The following is a 21,662-nucleotide window of genomic DNA, read 5'->3' as shown; positions in this document are numbered from 1 at the left end:
AACTACATCAGATGTAATTTAATATACTGATTTTTTCCTACAGACCAATGTTCACTTGATAACAATATCGTTATTACTATATCTACATTAGATATAATGTAATATACTGATCCCTTCCCACAGATGAATGCACAGATAATGACAGCATCGTTATTACAATTTCTGCATTAGACATAATGTAATATACTGATTTAATCCCACAGACCAATGTACATATAATACCAGTATCGTTATTACTATATCCACATTAGATATGCAATATAGATTTAATAACAACATCATTATTACTATATGTACATTAGATATAATCTAATATACTGATCCCCTCCCACAGATCAATGCACAGATTGTAATATTTTCGTCATTACTATATCGAGATTAGATATGTAACAAACACTTAATAACAATATCATTATTACTATATCCACATTAGATATGCAATATAGATTTAATAACAACATCATTATTACTATATGTACATTAGATATAATCTAATATACTGATCCCCTCCCACAGATCAATGCACAGATTGTAATATTTTCGTCATTACTATATCGAGATTAGATATGTAACAAACACTTAATAACAATATCATTATTACTATATCTACATTAGATCAACCGTAATATACTGATTCCTTCCCACAGATCAATGTACATTGAATAACAATATCGTTGTTACTATACCTACATTAGATATAATATAATATACTGATTTGTTCCCACAGACCAATGTTCATTCAATAACAATATCATTATTACTATATCTACATCAGATATAATGTAATATACTGATCCCTCCCCACAGATCAATGTACATTTGATAACAACATCGTTGATACTGTATCTACATTGGATATAGTGTAATATACTGATCCCTTCCCACAGATCAATGTACATTTGATAACCACATTGTTGATACTATATCTACATTGGTTATAATGTGATATTCTAATCCCTTCCCACAGATCAATGTACAGTTGATAACAATTTCATTATTACTATATCTACATCGGATATAATGTAATATACTGATCCCTTCCCACAGATCAATGTACACTTGATATCAACATCGTTGATACTATATCTACCTTGGATATAATGTAATATACTTATCCCTCCCCACAGATCAATGTACATTTGATAACAACATCGTTGATACTATATCTACATTGGATATAATGTAATATACTAATCCCTTCCCACAGATCAATGTACATTTGATAACAACATCGTTGATACTGTATCTACATTGGATATAGTGTAATATACTGATCCCTTCCCACAGATCAATGTACATTTGATAACAACATCGTTGATACTGTTGCGACGGCGAGAAGTTCCCGCTCTTTCGACGCATCGACCGCTTCTTGATGTATCGAAAGAGCCATCGACTGCCCCGTCCGAAGCTGTCGTCGAGTCATAACGTGAAGCTATCCCTTGTTTCGAGCGGAAACACGTCACCGGATGCTTGAGGTCTCTTAAGCCGGGTATCCACCGGTATCAAACGCTCGTATCGTATCACCGTTCCGAACCCTTTTGAATAGGCAGACGTTGCCTCGTTGCATGCCACGGCGTGCTACGGCTCGGACAATAGTTCTTCGTGTCTTGAAATAAACTCGTATAGGCGAGAAGTTTCGATTTCCTGCATGCTGTTTCTTTATTGTAGGAGTCCGTCGCTTACAATTAGTACTGTACAACTTTTATTACATCTGCAAGTTAAAAGAGGAATTTTGGGAATCGGTTTATAACTTATAGAAATAAAATAGGGGAAAAATATGTTATTATACCAGGGGTTCGAATTCACTTAATCCGTTTATTACTCGAAGAGGTCATCGTTTATTACCCTTGTTGCTTTCATCGGACTGGTACTACCTGTGTACCCCTAGTCCACGCGGACTAGGAGGTACCTTCGCGTTTGCAAAACGCAACCAATCAGAATAATTACACATTTACCCCCGACGACGAATTTCAACCAATACAGGAACTGGAAGTTTCTACACCGAAACCCCCACCACGATTAGGAACTTATATATTTCTCATCAATACGGAAAAAGATCAATGTTGTTTCAAAAACAGCAGTAGAAGCATTTCCTAGTTTCAGCTCATTTATTCTATTTTACTCAGTATACGAGAATGAATTCGCGTAAAAGGAAAGCTCTTGCGTACATTACATTGCATTATGCGTTGGAGAAACCAGAAAGAAGTCCACCCCGTTGGTGGGTTTCTAACTTTCTTCGACGTAGAGAAAAATATAGTGCATCCGCGTTGTTGTTAGATCTTAAATTTCAAAGTGTCAGTGGCTTATATAAGAATTTCATGCGGATGCACCCGACAGATTTTGAATTTCTTTTAAACAGAATTGGACCAGAAATTATGCGGCAGGATACCAATTATAGAAAAGCCATTACGGCTCAGGAACGATTAGCTGTGACGCTCCGGTTTTTGGCAACAGGCGATTCCTTTACAAGTTTACAATACTTGTTTAAAATATCTAAGCAAAGTATTGGTAAAATTGTTCCGGAGGTCTGTGAAGCCATTACGAAGGCACTGAAATTGTATATTCAGGTAAGTGAACTATAATTCATTTTTCCGAACAGCACAAACGTGAAAATAGAAAACAAAAGTTGTTTTTTTTTACAGATGCCAAAAACTGGAACGGAATGGCTAAAAATCGCACAGGAATACAATGACACCTGGAATTTCCCCCACTGCATCGGCAGCATTGATGGGAAACACATAAGTATTCAATCGCCAAAACACAGCGGAAGTGACTATATCAATTATAAGGGATTTTTTAGTGTTGTCCTTTTGAGTGTTGTAGATGCAAATTATAATTTTTTATTTGTAGATGTTGGCTGCCAAGGAAGAATTTCAGACGGAGGTGTATTTAATAATTCTTCTCTATATCGGGCCATGGAGGAGAAGAAATTAAATATCCCAGCGGCTATTCGATTAGAAGGAAGGGAAATACCAATTCCTTTCTTTTTCTTAGGAGACGAAGCCTTCCCCATTTCGGAACACCTCCTGAAATGTTACTCTGGATATTTTACGAAAGGATCGCAGCAGCGTATATTTAATTATCGAGTATGCCGGGCCCGAAGGGTTGTTGAAAACGCCTTCGGCATATTGGCCGCAGTCTTCCGCGTATTAAGGAAACCAATGCTTTTATCGCCGGAAAAAGCTTCTGTTGTTGTTTTAACAACAACAGTATTGCACAATTTTTTACGGCAAAGGCCAGATTCTTCTCGACTTTATACTCCTCCTGGAACGATGGATAACGAAGATGAAGGCGTTTTGAGAGGAGGTAACTGGAGGGAACAGGGCAACGAAATGGGAGCGCTTTTGCCCTTGCGAGGAGTTCCGCGGAGAACAACTTCCGCGTTGTTACAAGTACGAGAGGAACTGGCCCATTATTTTTTGGCGGAAGGAAGGGTACCTTGGCAGGAAGACTGCGCATAGTTTTTATTTAAATATTATAATGTAATGTAATATAATAAATATATAACCCCCTGTTTTTTAGAATAGTAATTCGTAGTGTGTAAATAAATTGTAAATAACAAATTGTTTTAGTGCGTTTGTAAATAAAACTTTATAATTTATTGGTTTTCCACCTTTATATCCAAAATTGGATTTGGCGTTCTATCGATGTTTCAGTATATTAAAATTTAATTTTCTAACATATTTGTGTAATTGTCTTATTTGTGTAATTTATTTTCATCAGTAAATACAACCTAACAAAAATTAATTGTGTTTACAAAGTATTCCTTTTGTACAATGAAAAAGAAATGAAAAAAACATTTTATACGACTAAATGACCCCATTTCTACCTCGAGAACTATATTAGTAACCACTCTTGACCAACGACACTTTTTTACTTAACTTACATTTAACCCTGAAGTGATGCGGAAATGAATGGGCAGAAATATCTTAAATAAACTAGTGTGTAAGTTAAAGTTGTTTTTATTTTATTTTACATTTAATTATGTAACTGAAAATGAATACAATAATTTGATCACCTACTGTATGTTTTCATTTTCCGTATAGAGTGTAAATAAAGTGTTAGGTCACAGACAGAGGGAAGAGAAAGGAATGAATGCTATTTAATATTATATATATATATATATTTTATATATTATCTATACATGTAGGTTCAATTTCTAAAAATAATTGCATTATGCGTGCTTCAATATGAAGCCTGTCATAATTGTTGAGCTTTCTTAATTTCGCTGCAACGAAATTCGCAAAATGTTGCGATTCGTCAGGTGGTGGATCAGACGCACTTTCCAAAATCTGGAATGCCCTCTCCAAACGATCGTCTTTATCTGTATGCCGCCTTTTCGCGGCAACCGTTCTTGTTGGGCGCAATGGGGTGCTCGTACTGGGGCCAGGTTCAAGCATTTCGGAATTTTGTCCAATGTGTAATTGTTCTTCCACCTCACCCTCTACCGCCTCTGGGCTTACAATTACTACTTCATCTTCCATCTGAAAACAAGTATTGTTTCTAATTTGTTGCTAATAAAGTATGCTTAGTATGCTTTTATGAATTGTGGAAAAAATAAAAAAATAATTGAAGGTTTGCGTACCGTACTTAATGTTCTCTTACATTTATTTTTGTCCCATAGGAATTGCATACTTTCGAATGCAAACCATTGGCTTTTGTACACTTCCTGTGTTCCTACAAACAAAATAAGGATAGAAAGTTAAATTGAGCCGCACTGTTTTCTGATATGTAATACTGTATAAAGTACCAAATATTTCTAACTTTCAATTCATGAATGTATAATAAAAAGTACTTACCCTTTCCGGTGCCAACACTTCTTTTCATTTTTAATTTTTCCCTCCTCAAACCTGCGAGGAGGTATTCTACTTTTTTTTTACAAGCTGCTTTCGATTTGTTTATTTCTCTGCTTAATTCCTCCCACGCATCTTCTTTTTTTAATTTATTAAAATAATCGCAATTTGTAGGGCCCCACAACACACTCTTGGATCGATATATTTCAATTAACGTGAGAATTTCTGCTTTCGTAAAATCCATGATCAGCGCAGTCTAAACGACAAGTAATCTTTTTCCGTATTGATGAGAAATATATAAGTTCCTAATCGTGGTGGGTGTTTTGGTGTAGAAACTTCCAGTTCCTGTATTGGTTGAAATTCGTCGTCGGGGGTAAATGTGTAATTATTCTGATTGGTTGCGTTTTGCAAACGCGAAGGTACCTCCTAGTCCGCGTGGACTAGGGGTACACAGGTAGTACCAGTCCGATGAAAGCAACAAGGGTAATAAACGATGACCTCTTCCAGTAATAAACGGATTAAGTAAACTCGCAACCCTGGCATAATAACATATTTTTTCCCTATTTTATGTTCCTAAGTTATAAACCGATTCCTCAAATTCCTCCTGTAACTTTCAGATGTAATAAAAATCATTTCCAATTTTCCAAACAGCAGGGGTTCCATTGTGCGGCACGGCTTTTGTCTTGCGTAGCAAGAGAATCACACTGTAGGAAATACTATTATAAATAAGAATTGTCCAAACCATATCGTACTTGGTATCATTTTAATCAGAAAAACGTCAGAAATATTTTGGTAACATTTTTATAAGAAAAAAATGAAAAATAACAAAGTTCAGTCGTTGCATTAGTATTATCTCACTGATGTATCCAATTCCAAATCATATTATCTCGTGCCTCAAGTGTCATGTTTACACTTGACATAGCATTTCGGGCCTTCGCCTGGGTATGTTGTTTTTACGTTTCAAGTGGTCTCCGAACCTATCCTTTGAACGGCAAAAAACCGACAATTTGTGGATCGGCCCGTTCTTTCACCTTCGTATCACAGCTCAATAGAACTTTCGATACTCGGGAACGGAAAAATGTGTGCAAAATTAACATTGTCCTTTTTCAATAATCACACAGGTGATTATTAACATTGCTGTTTTATGTACAGCGTATCACCGATGATAATTGATCTGTTTCAGTATATTTAGACGATAAAATTTGTCTAAATTAAATTAGATTAAGTTCATAAATAATTTTATCGATTTTGAAATGAATCCAATAATACCGCAAGATTTCAAATAAATTGAAACCCAAGTGACGGCACGAAACGCTATGTCAAGTGCCAACGCATGAACCTTTCCTTCGATGCAACAGCAAAGAATCGACAAATTTTTCGGATGGATCCGTTGCCTCCGTTCCTTTGGAACACCACGCAGCAAAACGAAACTCCTCGCCTGTAGTAGCCCAGTCCTATTGCCTAACCGTTTATATCAAGAAACGAAGAAATGTTGTCCGCGCCGCAGCATGCCGTTGCATGCAACGAGGCAACGTCTGCCTATTCAAAAGGGTACGGAACGGTGATACGATACGAGCGTTTGATACCGGTGGATACCCGGCTTTAGACAACCGCGCGTCTTTTTAAATATCAGATTGTATCGGGAAGCCGAACTGTACGGATCTATTGCTAAACCAATTGTATAACTGAAATATAGACAGTCTAGTTTGCTCCTGGTGTATTCATTTAACTATGGAAAGCACGAGCTCCACTCCCCGGCGCAACATTGGCGCAGTCGGTAGGACGATAAGAACTCGATCTTCAGCCGGGGACCAGGGTTCTCCGGAGACTTTGGAGACGCTTTTCGAGGGCTTGCAGAGGAGCATCTCGACGCAGTTTAGGGAGCAGCAGCGCGCATTTAACTCTCGATGGGAAAAGGAGCGCTCTCGCGCGGAAGAGAAACAGCAAGAGGAGAGAACGGCTTCTTCAGCGATCCAGAAGTTGCTGGAAGGGCGGATGACAGCGATGGAGAACAATTATCAGGTGCTATCGTCCAATTTCCAACTATTTTTAGAAAAGTTTTCGGCCACGGCAGTCCGTGATGGGGATCGCGAAGCCCTTCTTGTTAGTCCTTCCACTTCTGCTGGTCTCGCGATACCCCAGCCCTCACCTCCGGTCTCTCAACAGGAAATGTCTGGTGTGTCGCGGAACGTTTCCGATTTAGGCTACGTTCTGAAACCACCAAAGTTTGATGGTAAAACTAACTGGGAGGAGTTTAAACTCCAGTTTGAGGCGATTGCAGGGGCGAATCGTTGGGATGAGCCAAGAAAGGCCTTGGCCTTGGTTACATCACTCGAGGGACCGGCGCGGAGTGTTTTGACTTCTCTTTCCGTTGAAAAACAGACTGACTTTCCCGCGTTAATTTCGGCCCTTGCGTTCTGTTATGGAACGAAAAATTTTGAGAACCTCAATTATGTTAAGTTTCAAAATTATAAACAACGGAAAGGGGAATCTATTTCCGATTTAGCCACGGAGATTGAGAGGCTAGCACAGGCCGCTTTTTGCGAATGCCCTTTAGAAATTAGAGACAAGCTTGCTGCCTCACAATTTGTTTCCTCGCTGGCTAATGAGGAAATGAAACGGATGCTGAGGCTCGGAGGTTTCACATCTCTCAGGGCTGCTGTTATCAGGGCTCTGGAGATTGAAGCAGTCGAGTCAATGGCTAATGCGCCCGTTACAAAAAAAAGAAACATTTACTAAACCGGTTTATTCTTCGGAGAGGGATTCCGGAAGGAGAGAAATGAGAAGACCGGTAAAACGCAAGCTTGAAAGACAGGAGATGGAATGCTGGAATTGCAAGGAGAAGGGTCATATGTGGCGGAATTGTCCGAAAAAAAAGAAAAGAAGAATTTTCAACGAAGAAGGGAAACGGGAAGAAGTCGGCGTAGAGGGGCACCCTCCGGCTTCACCTTTGTTCGCCCCCGTCGTACGAAGAGTTGCCGGAAATGTTTTGTCCTGCGTCGAGGGATTCGTCGCAGAAAAGGAGTGCCCCATAATACTTGACACGGGCTCAAGTTTAAATTTTCTGGATCGATCCTTGGTAACAATCGGAACTCTGAACAGCGAAGAGTAAAGTCGAAGAGGTTCTGCAAGAGTGCCACGATGCATCCTCTGGAGGACATTTCGGAATACGTAAGACCTTGGCCAAGGTTCGACGGCGGTTTGTCTGACTTAGTCACCGAAGAGATGTGGAAGATTGGTGTCGTCGATGTCATCGTTGTACGGCGAAGAAAGGTCCTTCGGGGAAGGGAAAAGGACTCATGAAAGTCTACAACGTAGGAGCACCCTTTGAGAGGATCGCGCTCGACGTTGTTGGTCCCTTACCAAGGTCTTCTTCTGGAAACAAGTACGCGCTGGTTGTGGTGGATTATTTCACGAAGTGGCCAGAGGTGGTTCCGCTTCCGAACCAGCAGGCGACGACAATTTCCACGGCCCTGATGAGGGAGGTGATAAGTCGGCATGGAGTACCGTTGGAGCTTCATTCTGATCAGGGTCGCAGTTTTGAGTCGACTGTCTTTAAAGAGTTGATGAAGATTTTGGGGATAAAGAAAACGAGAACTACTCCCTTGCACCCTCAGTCAGATGGACTCGTAGAACGGTTGATACGGACCTTGATGCAGTATTTATCCCAATTTGTGGCGGAACATCAAAAGGATTGGGATGAGTGGATTCCGACGTTTTTATTGGCCTATCGTTCTTCTCGACATGAAATTACTCAAAATAGTCCTTCAATGCTTCTGATGGGACGAGAGTTACGTTTGCCTTTGGATCTGCTCAGAGGAACTATTGCCTCGGAACATAAAGAAGAAACTGTTTACATCGAGGAAACCAGAAAGAAGATTGAAGAGATTCACAAATTCGTTCGTCATCGTATGCGAATTTGTGCGGAAAAGACAAAATCCTGGTATGATTCTTTTGCAAGGCCAATTTCCTTTATTCCTGGGGACAAGGTGTGGTTTTACAATCCCCGAAGAACGAAGGGAAAATGTCCTAAACTCCAGTTTGATTGGGAAGGACCGTATGAAGTTATGAACCGGTTAAATGACTTAATCTACCGCATATTTCGCTCCCCAAAATCTAAACCGAAGGTGGTTCACGTGAATCGTTTGGCTCCAGATGAACATTCACGGGGAAGAAACACCTAAATAGGGAAGGATCAAGAATAGGAGACTGAGGAGGGTGTTTCTGACGTCCTCGACCTAGAAGAAGACGCTTCGTCGCACAAAGCCAGGGTGAAGTTTCTTTCGGCCACAGTAAACTTGCTGGCTACGCGTGTCTAAACGATGGAGGAAGTGTTGTTCTCTTCGGAGGAAGAGGGCATCCCCTCAGCCGGTGTCCCGTTTATTTTGATTTTTGTATTCGGGGTTCTGGTCATCGGACTGCGTAGTTGTGGTATGCTCCGGACCACCAGTCCATCGAGGAAAGATTTTGCTTGATGTCTGGGGAGCATCCCCCGGTAGAGTGGACCCGTTGGACTGGAATTTCTTCATCCGAGAAAACTTCGAGAGGAAGGCGTGAAGGCCCAGGAATCAAGAGGAAGGGCGAGGAACTGTCGGGACCTCCTTGAAGAAAGAAGAGTGCTAAGAAGAATTGGAAATCGAAGAAAGAAGAATAGGAAATTGGAGCGGTTTCTAAGTTGACTTGTTAGCACTGAACCGGCGTCTTGCTCAGGGTTTTTGAGTGGTTTTCCCCTGGGACGAAAGACGAATGTCAAGACGTTAGCTGCCTGAGAGGGCCACTTAGGTAACTGTTACGCTTTTGCTTTTAACCTCCTTTCAGGCAGAGGTATTAAAGAAGAGGTTAGCATCCATGGAAGACTGACAGCCCGAGGTTAAAGACTATGACTTGATTTGGCTTATTGATCGGCCTACGTGAAGATGGTTACAAGTATGAAGATGCCCGCGGTCGGGTCGACCGCTCATTGAAGGAGGGGAGCAATGTTGCGACGGCGAGAAGTTCCCGCTCTTTCGACGCATCGACCGCTTCTTGATGTATCGAAAGAGCCATCGACTGCCCCGTCCGAAGCTGTCGTCGAGTCATAACGTGAAGCTATCCCTTGTTTCGAGCGGAAACACGTCACCGGATGCTTGAGGTCTCTTAGACAACCGCGCGTCTTTTTAAATATCAGATTGTATCGGGAAGCCGAACTGTACGGATCTATTGCTAAACCAATTGTGTAACTGAAATATAGACAGTCTAGTTTGCTCCTGGGGTATTCATTTAACTATGGAAAGCACGAGCTCCACTCCCCGGCGCAACAATACTATATCTACTTTGGATATACAGTAAAACCTGGATAAATGCAACGAAAGAATGCTTGGATAAGTGCAACATCGCTATCCCCTCCACTTGGGGGGATCCCCCTAGGCGAACCGAGCCGCTCGACGAGGAAACCGTGTAATATGATCCGACCGTAATATCGGTGTGACTAATACTAATTGAACGATAAAACTTTTTTATTTTTAACTTTTTCTTAATGAAACTTTTACTAACGCATTTGTGAGATTTTACTGATTAAAATGGCACCAAACACGATATAGTTTGAATTATATTTATAAACAATAGTAATAGAATAAACAACATAGAATTGACACCACGACTGAATATAAATGATGTCGGCTGAATACAAAAGATGTGTACAGACACAGAATCGGCATGTCGGCTGAATAGAAAACATGTGTACGGACACAGAGTCGGCATGTCGGCTGAATAGAAAACATGTGTACGGACACAGAGTCGGCATGTCGGCTGAATAGAAAACATGTGTACAGACGCAGAATCGACACCTCGCTTGGATAAATGCAACATTAAATGCCCAGAATCGACACTTCGCTTGGATAAATGCAACATTAAATGCCCAGAATCGACACCTCGCTTGGATAAATCCAACATTTGTTGCACAGCATCGCGAATTTATAACTACAACAGTCAAGTACACAATAACAATTTTGTCAATCAACCACCATACGGTCTTCTTGTCGACCGTAATGAAAACACTGCAATTTAATTTAAGCCTGTTCAATATATTCAGCTTACCTGGCAAGGATTAACAACTAAAAGAACGAATAACCAACCGTTTATTATACTAATTTAGAAGCACGATCATTCACGGTCAATAATATAATTCACAATTATACGGAAATCTACTAAACTGGTCGGAGGCATAGCTTGTCACGGAAAAGGCAATCGCTATTCAAGAATTCGGAATTTCCAGATAGTAAAGAGAATTTCTAAGGAAAAGGTTCTAAAACTCAGGACGTTGATTTTAGAACTCGTATTGTCCACAAAATTCGCGACACGCGGTTTACAATCTTTTACGGGTACTTTCACCTTTCTACAGATATCTAGTTGGCCTAAACGAACGCCTAAAACCTTTTGTCAGATTAACTCTGCAGAACATCAAACTTTCATTCCGTGTCATAAACAGGACCCCCTGCCGTGCATGTGTCTTGTGAGGCATACCAACCCCAACAGGGTTCGAACCGTCTTGCGCTCTGTCCCAGGTACCACCGGTCACCAAGACCGTCAGAGCCTTCATTCGCTCGCATCTGGCAAACAGCCTATACCTGAGTCATCAATCGCTCTTACCTGGGAGTTATCGCCGGTTCTGTGCAAACACGCACCTTAAGACTCCCACATGCACCGCAGCCTGCTGGGTTTTCCGGCAGCTTACATGGGAAATGTCCGGCGAGCTGATTTGCTGAACACTTCAGCCTATCGCCAATAGCTAAATTCAAAACGTTTAATAATTGGCCCTTTTTGGTCAACGCCTACCTCGTCGGACTACCTCTCTGCGGCTTCTTGCTGGACGTTCTTGACACAGACATTCATTCGAACACGAGTCGTCAGACAATTCACAAAGTCTTACCGGGTCAGTCTTCGTCAGATTCGAGCCGTGAATAATTCGAACTTAGAGTCCACGGGATACTTCGATTCTCCGACCAGTAGAGTAAATTCATACAGGCATCGTGCCGCTTACGTCATAATTCTATTTTGTATCAACCTTGTAATAAACATATTAGCATATTTAACCTATATTTAAGCGAATTATTATCCTTAGCGTCTTAATTGATATTAAGGAGGTACAAGGTTCGTGGTGGTGTCAACCGGTTATAAAAACAATATCGGCTTCACATCGCGAACGCGTACTAAAAAACAACATTAAATGCCCAGAATCGCCACCGTGCTTGGATAAATGAAACCTTTGAAACCAGAGCCAACACCGCGACTGGTTTTGATGTCGATCTCTGTTGCTTTTCGCCAACCTTTAACATCAATTTTAGCAAGTAATTATAATTGAAACTATATCGTGTTTGGTACCATTTTAATCAGAAAAATTTCACCAATGCGTTAGTAAAAGTTTCAATAAAAAAAAGTAAAAAATAAAAAAGTTTTATACTTCAATTAGTATTAGTCACACCGATACGTTTCGGCTCTTTCCTTTGATCATCGGACCTCTCTCTTTCCGCCACTGTCTGTCTCTTTCTACGTTCACGCTTGGCTGGTCGTCGCGTGTAACCTGAGATTCGACACCTCGCTTGGATAAATGCAACCACTGGGTCCCAATGTTGGTTGCATTTATCCAGGTTTTACTGTAATGTAATATACTAATCCCTTCCCACAGATCAATGTACATTTGATACCAATATCATTATTACTATATCTACATCAGATATAATGTAATATACTGATCCCTTCCCACAGTCACGTCTGGGAAAATTTTACAAATTTGTCCGCCTCACGTGCCCTTATCAAGCCTTCGGGTTATAGGAGTCTCTTCATGTAAGGGGCGTGTGGAAAACAAATCACTTCTACATTATTTCAATTTTCTCCTCGACTCTGTGCTTTCCCATCAAGCCTACGGGTTGTGAGAGTTTTCTTCATGTGGGAAATGCACAGGGAAGAGTCTGAGCTTATAATTATTCTATTTTGTCTTTTCTATCCTTTATTCTCTTTACATTTCTTAATTCTTTTCTTTAGTTGTTACCCCTCCTTGAAACTATCGTCGTGCTCAACTGCGTAGTAACAGAATTCGAGATAGGAAAACGCGGTTTCGACCAGGGAGAGGCATCGTAAACAGCGTTCGCTGCGCAGTTAGCCAGTGCTTCGCATTATAGGGGTCTCCTCATGTTAACTGCGCAAAAGCGTAGAGATCAATTTATCTTTTAGATTTTCAACCGATACTCTCCTCCTTTTCACGCGTAGGCGCCAGTCGGTCCCAAACACGATCGTATGTGCGAATTGAGTGTTGGAATGAAAGTATGAAATAGCATGAAATTCAAATATTCGAATGAGTACAAAGGGCGAGGAATGAGAACCCTCACCCGCGAACGTTAGCAACATTCGAGAACTGTTTAGAGACGAACGGTCACACAGAGTAATAAAAGTCATTGTATCGAATTCCAAGAATTACTTGAAACTAAGACCCAACGGTACGATTTTGAACAGGAAGAACGTTCTCGAACAAAGTTCGCTGCGAAATACAGGAATGAATATTCGAATATCGAACAATTGAATACTGCTGAAATTATCAGTTAAATCATCGTATGCTATTAGGATTTTTAACGAACAACTCGCGCTACCACCGCAATTCGTATTGTTGATCGAATTCCTTGCGAACAAAAGAATTATGGACAAGCCAATTGTTAATTAGAGAACCTCGTGATAGCCGGTCCATTATTCACACATAATAGTACAACAGATATAATTCATGTTTATAATTATCCGCATATTTATTGTTCAATAATTCTGACTAAAACTAGTAGTTGATAATCGCATCATTTTATATCTAATATTGGAACTATTGATGAGAATAGAACATTCCAGAAATTCTACGGCGTAGAAACAGTGATGCCAGAACCGTGGGACGTGGGACAAATTTTTGTCCCACGACGTCCCACGACGTCCCAGTGACTCCCCTACCGCCGTTGTTTCATCTAACACATGCGCGTTGTCCCACGTGTCCGTGTGAGCTCTGCGGGTTTAGCAGAGTTCGGCTGCTCTCATCATTTCTACGTTATCGGCTCGATGCTGAAGCCGCTAAAGCACGAGGCAGCAGCATCGAGGAATCGACAAAATAATATAATTTCGTCCATGGCAATATGGCTGAATTAAGAAACCAGGAGAATCAGTTCGAATCCCGATTTTACGGTTTCAGTTCTGATTCTTATTATTCTATTTTTAATACATAAAAATACATTCTTAGTACATTAACATTGTGACGTACATTAACTTGGGAAGCAGTTAAAAAAAGGAGTTGAACTGCTTCCCTTATTTATATTTTTTTAAATATTTAAGTTTTATATATATACATATGTATGTACGTGATACAAAAGTGATTTCTTCAATTAGATATTACTGTTATTCTATTTATTACAATACGATGAAAATTGGTTAGGATAGAATGTAAGAATATAAAGAAATTTCAATTTTTTACGGTTTGTTAGTTATATTTTTTACTGTAACAACTACTATTATTTCATTGTGTGAATAGTCATTAAAATGAAAGACAGAAAGGTACAGTTTGATGTTTTAGTTAATTTGTACTACATATTTCATCAGGTTTCCGACAACTGTTGCAGCTGGTCCACGCTTATACGATGCTGAATATTTTACCTTTCTATAATATATTTAGGAAACAAATAAAAATATAGTTTAGTAATTGTTATAATACAGTATCAACTGTTATCCTTATTAGAAACTTATCTTATTTTGCGTAATTATTCTGCATTTTCGCTTCCTTGCTTTGTAATCACTGATTTCTCTTTTAAGTGAAACTTCCACTAGCGTATTGATGAAATTTTTCAATTAAAACAAGATGAAACATGTTATAATTTTTATTTACTTATTTATATCTAAATAAGTAAAAATAATGCAAATTATATGGTGTTTGGTTTTATTTTATTTAGAAGAACCTTACAATTACATTGGTAAAAGTTTCATTTAGAAAAAATGAAAAATAAAAAAGTTATTGTTCAGTAAATATTGTCTCACTCAAATGTTTTTTCTCGGGCCCTTTAATTTTCCGACCTCTTCCTCCTTCGCTATTTGTCCTTTTCTACGCTCGTCAGCATTCAAGAACTCGCTCGAGCTATGTATGTCGTTCTGTCAGCTTCACATTTTCATTACCTATTCATGCAATATTTGGGCATAACGCAAAATGAAGACAGTACAGTATAATAACACATTCTATGCTGAAAGAATATACTAAGTTATCTGTCTAAAAAAATGTTAAGAAATCTGACAACGGATTTTTTTCGAGCTGCTTTCCTTAAGTAATCAGCATTTTACCAGTCTCCTGTAATAGAATCATGTGTATTACTTTCTAGCAGAATAACTTAACATTTCGCATAATAGAAATTAGTAGATCGTACAAGTAAAACAGTAACCAAATTTCAACCACATGGGTTATGCCGACATCCGACAGATGAGCGAGGTTAAGCCTACGTTGACTGCGGTTCACAGAAAGATGGGTGAACGCCCGCTTTGCTGTGGTTTCTTTTATGTTAGCAAAGCAAGCCGAAGAGAAAAAATTAAATTGAGTGTGGATGGATTATTAAATCTTCGAGGAAGATTGAAGTATGGTGGAGTGTAAGAAATGTGATTGAAGTATGGTGGAGTGTGGGAAATGTGATTGAAATTTGGTCGCTAAGAAATCGAACTTAAAATAATACTTCCAGATTTACAAAGAGAAGAGAGGAGACAAAATTAAATTAAATCTTATCAGTTCTGGAGGTGCGATTTTTTCTAAAACAAAATTTTATTTTTTGTTTCCTATACATTTATGAATGAATGTATGTGCATATGTGATACGTACAGAAGTTATATTTTCAATTAAATGTTACTTCAACTATTACAATACTTAAAGGCGTGTATAATGCGTAGGAAAATTGGTTAGGTTAGGGTTAAGTTAGTTTATAAATAAATCTATGATCTTTTCAGGTTTGTTTCTTTTATATATTTTTTATTTTTGAAAGATTAATTACAATTAATATTAAGTATATATATATATCTTGTGGTTGTTGACATCCGTTGGAGCTGACCCATGCACGGACGATGTATCAAGGTCTTCTTCCGTCCTATGCATAACAGAAAAAAATAGAATTCAAAGCTTAATGATACATGTTAAAAATATATACAGGGTGGCCCACATAACTCTTAACAGCTCAATATCTCGAAAACTATGACATCGATTTTAAAGTTCTTGATCTTAAATTGCATGGATCTAAAAGGCCTTTCTAACTACATAAACATGAAGTGGCCCCCCCTTCTTCTTTAATGGGGGGCGGGGGTACCTTTATAATTTTAAATGGAACCCCCTATAAAACGTTACATATTTAAATTCTACAGGAAAAAACAAGTAAATTTTGTCTGAAACATTTTTTTGTCAGATATTTCCAAGATGAGATTATAACAGTTTCAAGTTTCGACTTGTAGATACTTACTTGTAGATACAATTCTTGAGTTTGACTCAGTTATTCATGAAAACGTTCTCAGTACGATGATTTAAATAACATTTTTCGCATGATGCGGTGCCACGCGAAGTTGGCACCTCATATTTTCAAAATGCTGTTTTTTCAGGTATTTCGCCGGAACTATTTCTGAAACCTATCAGGAACTATAGAACTATTGCGGGTGCAAATAGAACTGTTGCTAAATGTATTGTTTTTTGAAAATGGGGTGCTAATTTCACAGACGCAATTCAATAACGCTATTTCCGAGCGCTTCAAGTAAGTACCTACAAGTCGAAAATTCAAACTGTTATAATCTCATCATGGAAATATCTGACAAAAACATGTTTCAGACAAAATTTACTTGTTTTTTCCTGTAGAATTTAAATATGTAACGTTTTAAAGGGGGTTCCACTTAAAATTATAAAGGTACTCCCGCCCCCCATTAAAGAAGAAGGGTGGGCAATTTCATGTTTATGTAGTTAGAAAGGCCCTTCAGATCCATGCAATTTAAGACCAAGAACTTTAAAATCGATGTCATAGTTTTCGAAATATTGAGCTGTTAAGAGTTATGTGGGCCAGCCTGTATATTGCTATAAACTTATCTTTTTTTTGTGTTGTTCCAATGCATCTTCCTTTCCTCCCTTCTTGGTTGAAACTTCGTGTTGCCCGAACTCATACAGCTGATCCACGCACGGACGATGTATCACGGTCTTCTTCCGTCCTATGTATAAGAGAAAAAAATACAATTTAAATCTTAATGATACATGTTAAAAATATACATATTGCTATAAACTTATCTTTTTTTCGTGTTGTTCCAATATATCTTCCTTTCCTCCCTTCTTGGTTGGAACTTCGTGTTGCCGGAACTCATGCAGCTGATCCACGCGTGGACGATGTATCACGGTCTTGTTCCGTCGTATGCATAAGAGAAAAAAATACAATTTAAATCTTGGATGTAATGATACATGTTAAAAATATATATATTGCTACAAACTTATCTTTTTTAACCGACTTCGAAAAGGAGGAGGTTACTCAATTCGATCAGTATATTTTTTTATTTTGTGTGTGATCACCGAGTACTCCGAGATGGATGGACCAATCGGAACGAAACTCTTTGCATCTTGTAGGGTATGTCTTCCGATTGGTCCCTTAAAAAAAAATTTTTTCATTTTTTCATTGTTATTGCAAAATACAGGAAGTTTTTAATCTCAAGATTGGACGATTTCAATGACCTTTTAATATGCTGTCGGAGGCATGATTCTGAACAACTTTTTCCTTATGCATAATTAACGGAAAGCTTTATTTTCCGAGATATTCGTGAGAAACTATTGTTACTACTACATTGAATTGTACGTATGCCTACGTGTCACTACCGGCGAATGAGTGAGCATGTGGTTGCTGATTCTCTACTGTTTCTATTGTATGCATACATATGTATACTCTGCAAAGCATGTACTGATTGCGATGAAACATTTCACATCTAATAGGAGATATTTCCGCGATATCTCACTTGCAAATATTTATGCAATTTGTTATTGTTAATAACTATTGTTATAACAAAAACCCAAAATTTAAAATACCCGAATATACGATGCTGCCAATGAACAGAAAAGGCACACTGAGAAAATGTGTTAATCTTCGACGAAGATTGAAGTATGGTGGGATATGCGACTGAAATTTGGTCGCTAAGAAATCAGACTAAATACTTCCAGCATTGTTGCAATTTGTTGGAACAAAGAAATATCTCTGAATGCAAACATGCACTGTGCGCACTACACATATCGAATTTAACAAATTCCTTCCTACCTTATTTGGATTTTCATTCTTAATTGTAATTGTATACAATTTCAATATTGACCCGACAATACTAGGAAAAAACCTATAGGACATCCTACTCGAAATTGTCAGTGTATAAAATCAGCTGCTGGAAATTACTGCTATCACTACGCGGAGTGTACAAATTACAACCTACCATCAATTCCAAATATCTGTCGTCAACAGACATTGTCCGACTACATTCCTGCCTAGATTTGAGCGCTGTGCGCAGTACACACATATCTAATTTCATAAATCGCTTCCTACCTTATTCCTTTTTTTTCTATTTTTCACGTCTGGTAATATCGAGAAGATCCTTTCCGATTTCGCATTACATGCGAACAACATTTAACAATGAAGTGAGCTGTGGAAATATACCTTTTTTCGCTATATCGATCTACATCTTGTCGAAAAATAATTGTCGGGAGAAGAAAAAGCAAGAATAGCGAACGTCCCTCAGTAAACTACTGTGTTAATCTTCGACGAAGGTTGAAGTATAGTGGGATATGCGACTGAAATTTGGTCGCTAAGAAATCGGACTAAATATTTCCACATCTGTGAACAGTAGAATATCTCCGAATACATAAATCGTCGTGAGGAAGACGACTACGTATTTCATTACTTACGGGAATGTAGAACCATAAGCAATTTTCGCGCAAGTTAATCATTTCACTTTCTACTAGACGCTTCTGCAATGCCTCTTCCAAGTGCAGTTCACACACGGTTCCAAGCTCTACTTCATTTGGTGGAACTTGGTTAGATTGGGAGGAGAAATAAATTTGCGTAACTAAATCTAAATGTTTAATAACAGCAGGTTTCAAAAACCAGCACAAGAAAAATTGAAGCAGCCTCGCTGATGCAGGCTGCAATTCCGGGATCATAGATTCTCTACCCTGGAAAGAGGCATTATAGATATTTAAAATGTTTAAAGTATATTCTAGAAAACAAAAATACCCTTTAATAAGAGGGTTATTGAATAATAATAAATAATTTTCAGCGACATTAGATTTTTCGGAAAATACCTGTTCTGTGAAGAATCTAATCAAATCGTCCCAAATTTCCAAAAATCGCTGAACGCACTGGTGCATCGCCAACCAGCGCGTGTCAGACAGTTTCAGAACTTTCAGCGGACAGTTCTGATAGCTTTCCTGAAACTGCCGGAAAATTGCAGCTCGTTTAGGGCTGCTATTTATAAAAAAAATCACACTCCGAAGCAATTTGAAACATTCCTCTGGAAGAGTAGTGCAAGCAGCACTCGTTGCCAACGCTACCGAATGACATACACAAGGGAGGATAATTACATTACTGTTTTTTCCAACAATTTAGTTTTAAAAGAAGAATTCCTCCCCGTCATTACAGAAGCATTATCGCAACTAAGGGCGATAATTTGCAGCAAAATTTGCATTTTCAGCATCTGATTTTCGAAAGATTTGAAAATCTTTTCCGCTGAACGCTGGCGTCCAGATAAATTAGTTGCAATAATTCTGTACGCACTACGAAACTACATGGCTCCACATACCTCACCCCTAAGGTAAGCCATTAATCGTTAGTCGAGTCCGACGTTTCGACCTCATGAACACAAAAGGCACACAAAGAAAATGTGTTCATCTTCGACGAAGGTTGAAGTACGGTGGGAAACGCGATTGAAATTTGGTCGCTAAGAAATCGGACTAAATGCATACTCTCAGATTTGCGAACAGAAGAATATCTCCGAAGAGAGCATTATCGCAACTAAGGGCCGTCATATTTTGTAGCGGAATTTGCATTTTCAGCAATTGATTTTCAACAAATTTCACAATCTTTTCCGGTGAACATTTAATATGTTGAATGTTGTGAACAATACATTTGGTTTCCCGGGCGCATAAAACTTTATTTACAATTCTAGTACATCTTAATGCGACCTACTTTCATTCTTCCTAATACCCGCGACTGTTCAATTATCAGTCATTTATTTCATTTCATGCTGTTCATTGAAGAAAACCAATCCGAAAAACAAATGTATATTGGAACGAATATGTGTGACGCTGGGAAAAAACTGCTCGAGCCGAGTCCTTGAATCTAACCGCTGAACGCAGAAAAGGACAAACAGCGAAAAAGAAAGATGTCCGAGAATTAAAGGGACCGATAAAAACAGAAGGGGGACAAGTTTAATTCCAGAATTATTATTTCTGTTCACTTTTACTAAATGAAACTACTAGTGTAAATTCACTTTGCAGAAATGAAAGAGTAGTCATTACAAAGTAATAAGCAAACACTTTAATAAATTTCAATAAGACCTTGAAAAATAGTTTCAACGAAGAAGAATGATAAAAAATGAGAGTAGAACTGAAGTAACAAAAAAAGTACTAATGTTATTTTATGTAAAGAAATTGAAATATATTATCATTTATAACCACAATTTGATTTCTGTTCCAAACTCCATCATTAGACTGTACTGTGCGACGACGAAACATCGTACGACGAAGAAACTCGCAGAAAGAGCCGACAAAAGCGATCTCGAACGCTTTGTTTAAAACGTCCATTCGACAACGGTTTGGCTACGTATCGTCGCGGATATTCTAACCGTCCAATGGAATGTTGTTGATTTAGTCGACTTTGTCCATGTGTTGTTATGTTTTTTAATATAGTCTATTATATTACCATCATCGTACCGCGACTGTGTATATTTCTTCATTACTAATCGGGATTAACCGTTGGATACAAAATTGAACAGAAATAATTTCGAGAATCTTCGTGTATATAAGATAGAACATGGTACCAGCGGCATAAAAAAAAGGTGTAATGCGAGACAGTTTATAATTCTTGTATGTTGTACCTAATATTAAAATGTGTACCTTTCTGCTTTTTTTTGTCGCGATCGGGCGTTGCCGACATTCTAACAGCTAACGCTATCTAATTGGAATTTTAAAAATTTGATAGCGCTACATTTTTAATCAGACAAAAAGACAATTGTTTAACAATTTACGTAATTTCTGATAAAATATTTTTTTAATGTACGAAATGTAAATACATATTTCCTGCTTTTTAATTTTTACTGGAATTGGATAAAATTGTTGAATGAACATTCCACGAAGTTTCTCATAATAGTTATTATCAAATTTTTTAAGATCTTCAAGAAGTTCTGGCAAATTTGTGACATTCTCATCGGAACAATATAGTATTTATAATGTAAAATAGAATGATTGGTACGTTACTCATAGTTGCGCAATTTCCGTTGCGGAAGTTCGTTGCACCAGCGGTTGCTTTTCCGATGGAGAGGAGAACCTGTTGTTTCCTTGTCGCAAAAGCAAGTTGGATCCTTTCTTCTTTGATATGTTGTTTCCTTCAAATCGCAATCGTGAAATTAGAAAATGTTTCTTTCGACTTCCTTCTTGACCTTGTAATATAAACTGACTTATGTTCCATAAATGTCCACAGTGAACCGTTTTATTCAAAATTATAGCTAGTATTATTACATTTTACGAATCGGTGTGTTATAAATTAGAATACTTTTGGCGAAACGTGAAAATTCGATAGATTTTTTAGCTGTCAGTTTATATTACAGTATAAAAAACAAAATAGT

The 21,662-nt window shown here is 38.3% G+C and overlaps 2 protein-coding genes across 2 annotated transcripts; one reads left to right on the top strand and one right to left on the bottom strand.

Moving 5' to 3' along the window:
- The first annotated feature begins 2,375 nt into the window (after positions 1-2,375).
- On the top strand, positions 2,376-3,461 carry LOC123988136. The gene is made up of 3 exons (XM_046287142.1): positions 2,376-2,567; positions 2,643-2,769; positions 2,851-3,461. The coding sequence occupies exons 1-3, from the start codon at positions 2,376-2,378 to the stop codon at positions 3,459-3,461; spliced, it is 930 nt and encodes a 309-aa protein (XP_046143098.1).
- A 666-nt stretch (positions 3,462-4,127) lies between these two features.
- LOC123988135 lies at positions 4,128-5,467 on the bottom strand. Its single transcript, XM_046287140.1, has 3 exons — positions 4,800-5,467; positions 4,586-4,677; positions 4,128-4,484 (listed from the first exon to the last, which is right to left on the bottom strand). Exons 1-3 carry the CDS (start codon positions 5,035-5,037, stop codon positions 4,128-4,130), a joined length of 687 nt encoding a protein of 228 aa, XP_046143096.1. The 5' UTR covers positions 5,038-5,467.
- Positions 5,468-21,662: the final 16,195 nt, after the last annotated feature.

This window comes from Osmia bicornis, chromosome 1 (assembly GCF_907164935.1).
Source record: "Osmia bicornis bicornis chromosome 1, iOsmBic2.1, whole genome shotgun sequence".
Lineage (NCBI taxonomy): Eukaryota > Metazoa > Arthropoda > Insecta > Hymenoptera > Megachilidae > Osmia > Osmia bicornis.
The sequence above is the reverse complement of the archived record's forward strand: the minus strand, read 5'-3'. Positions and strand labels throughout refer to the sequence as shown.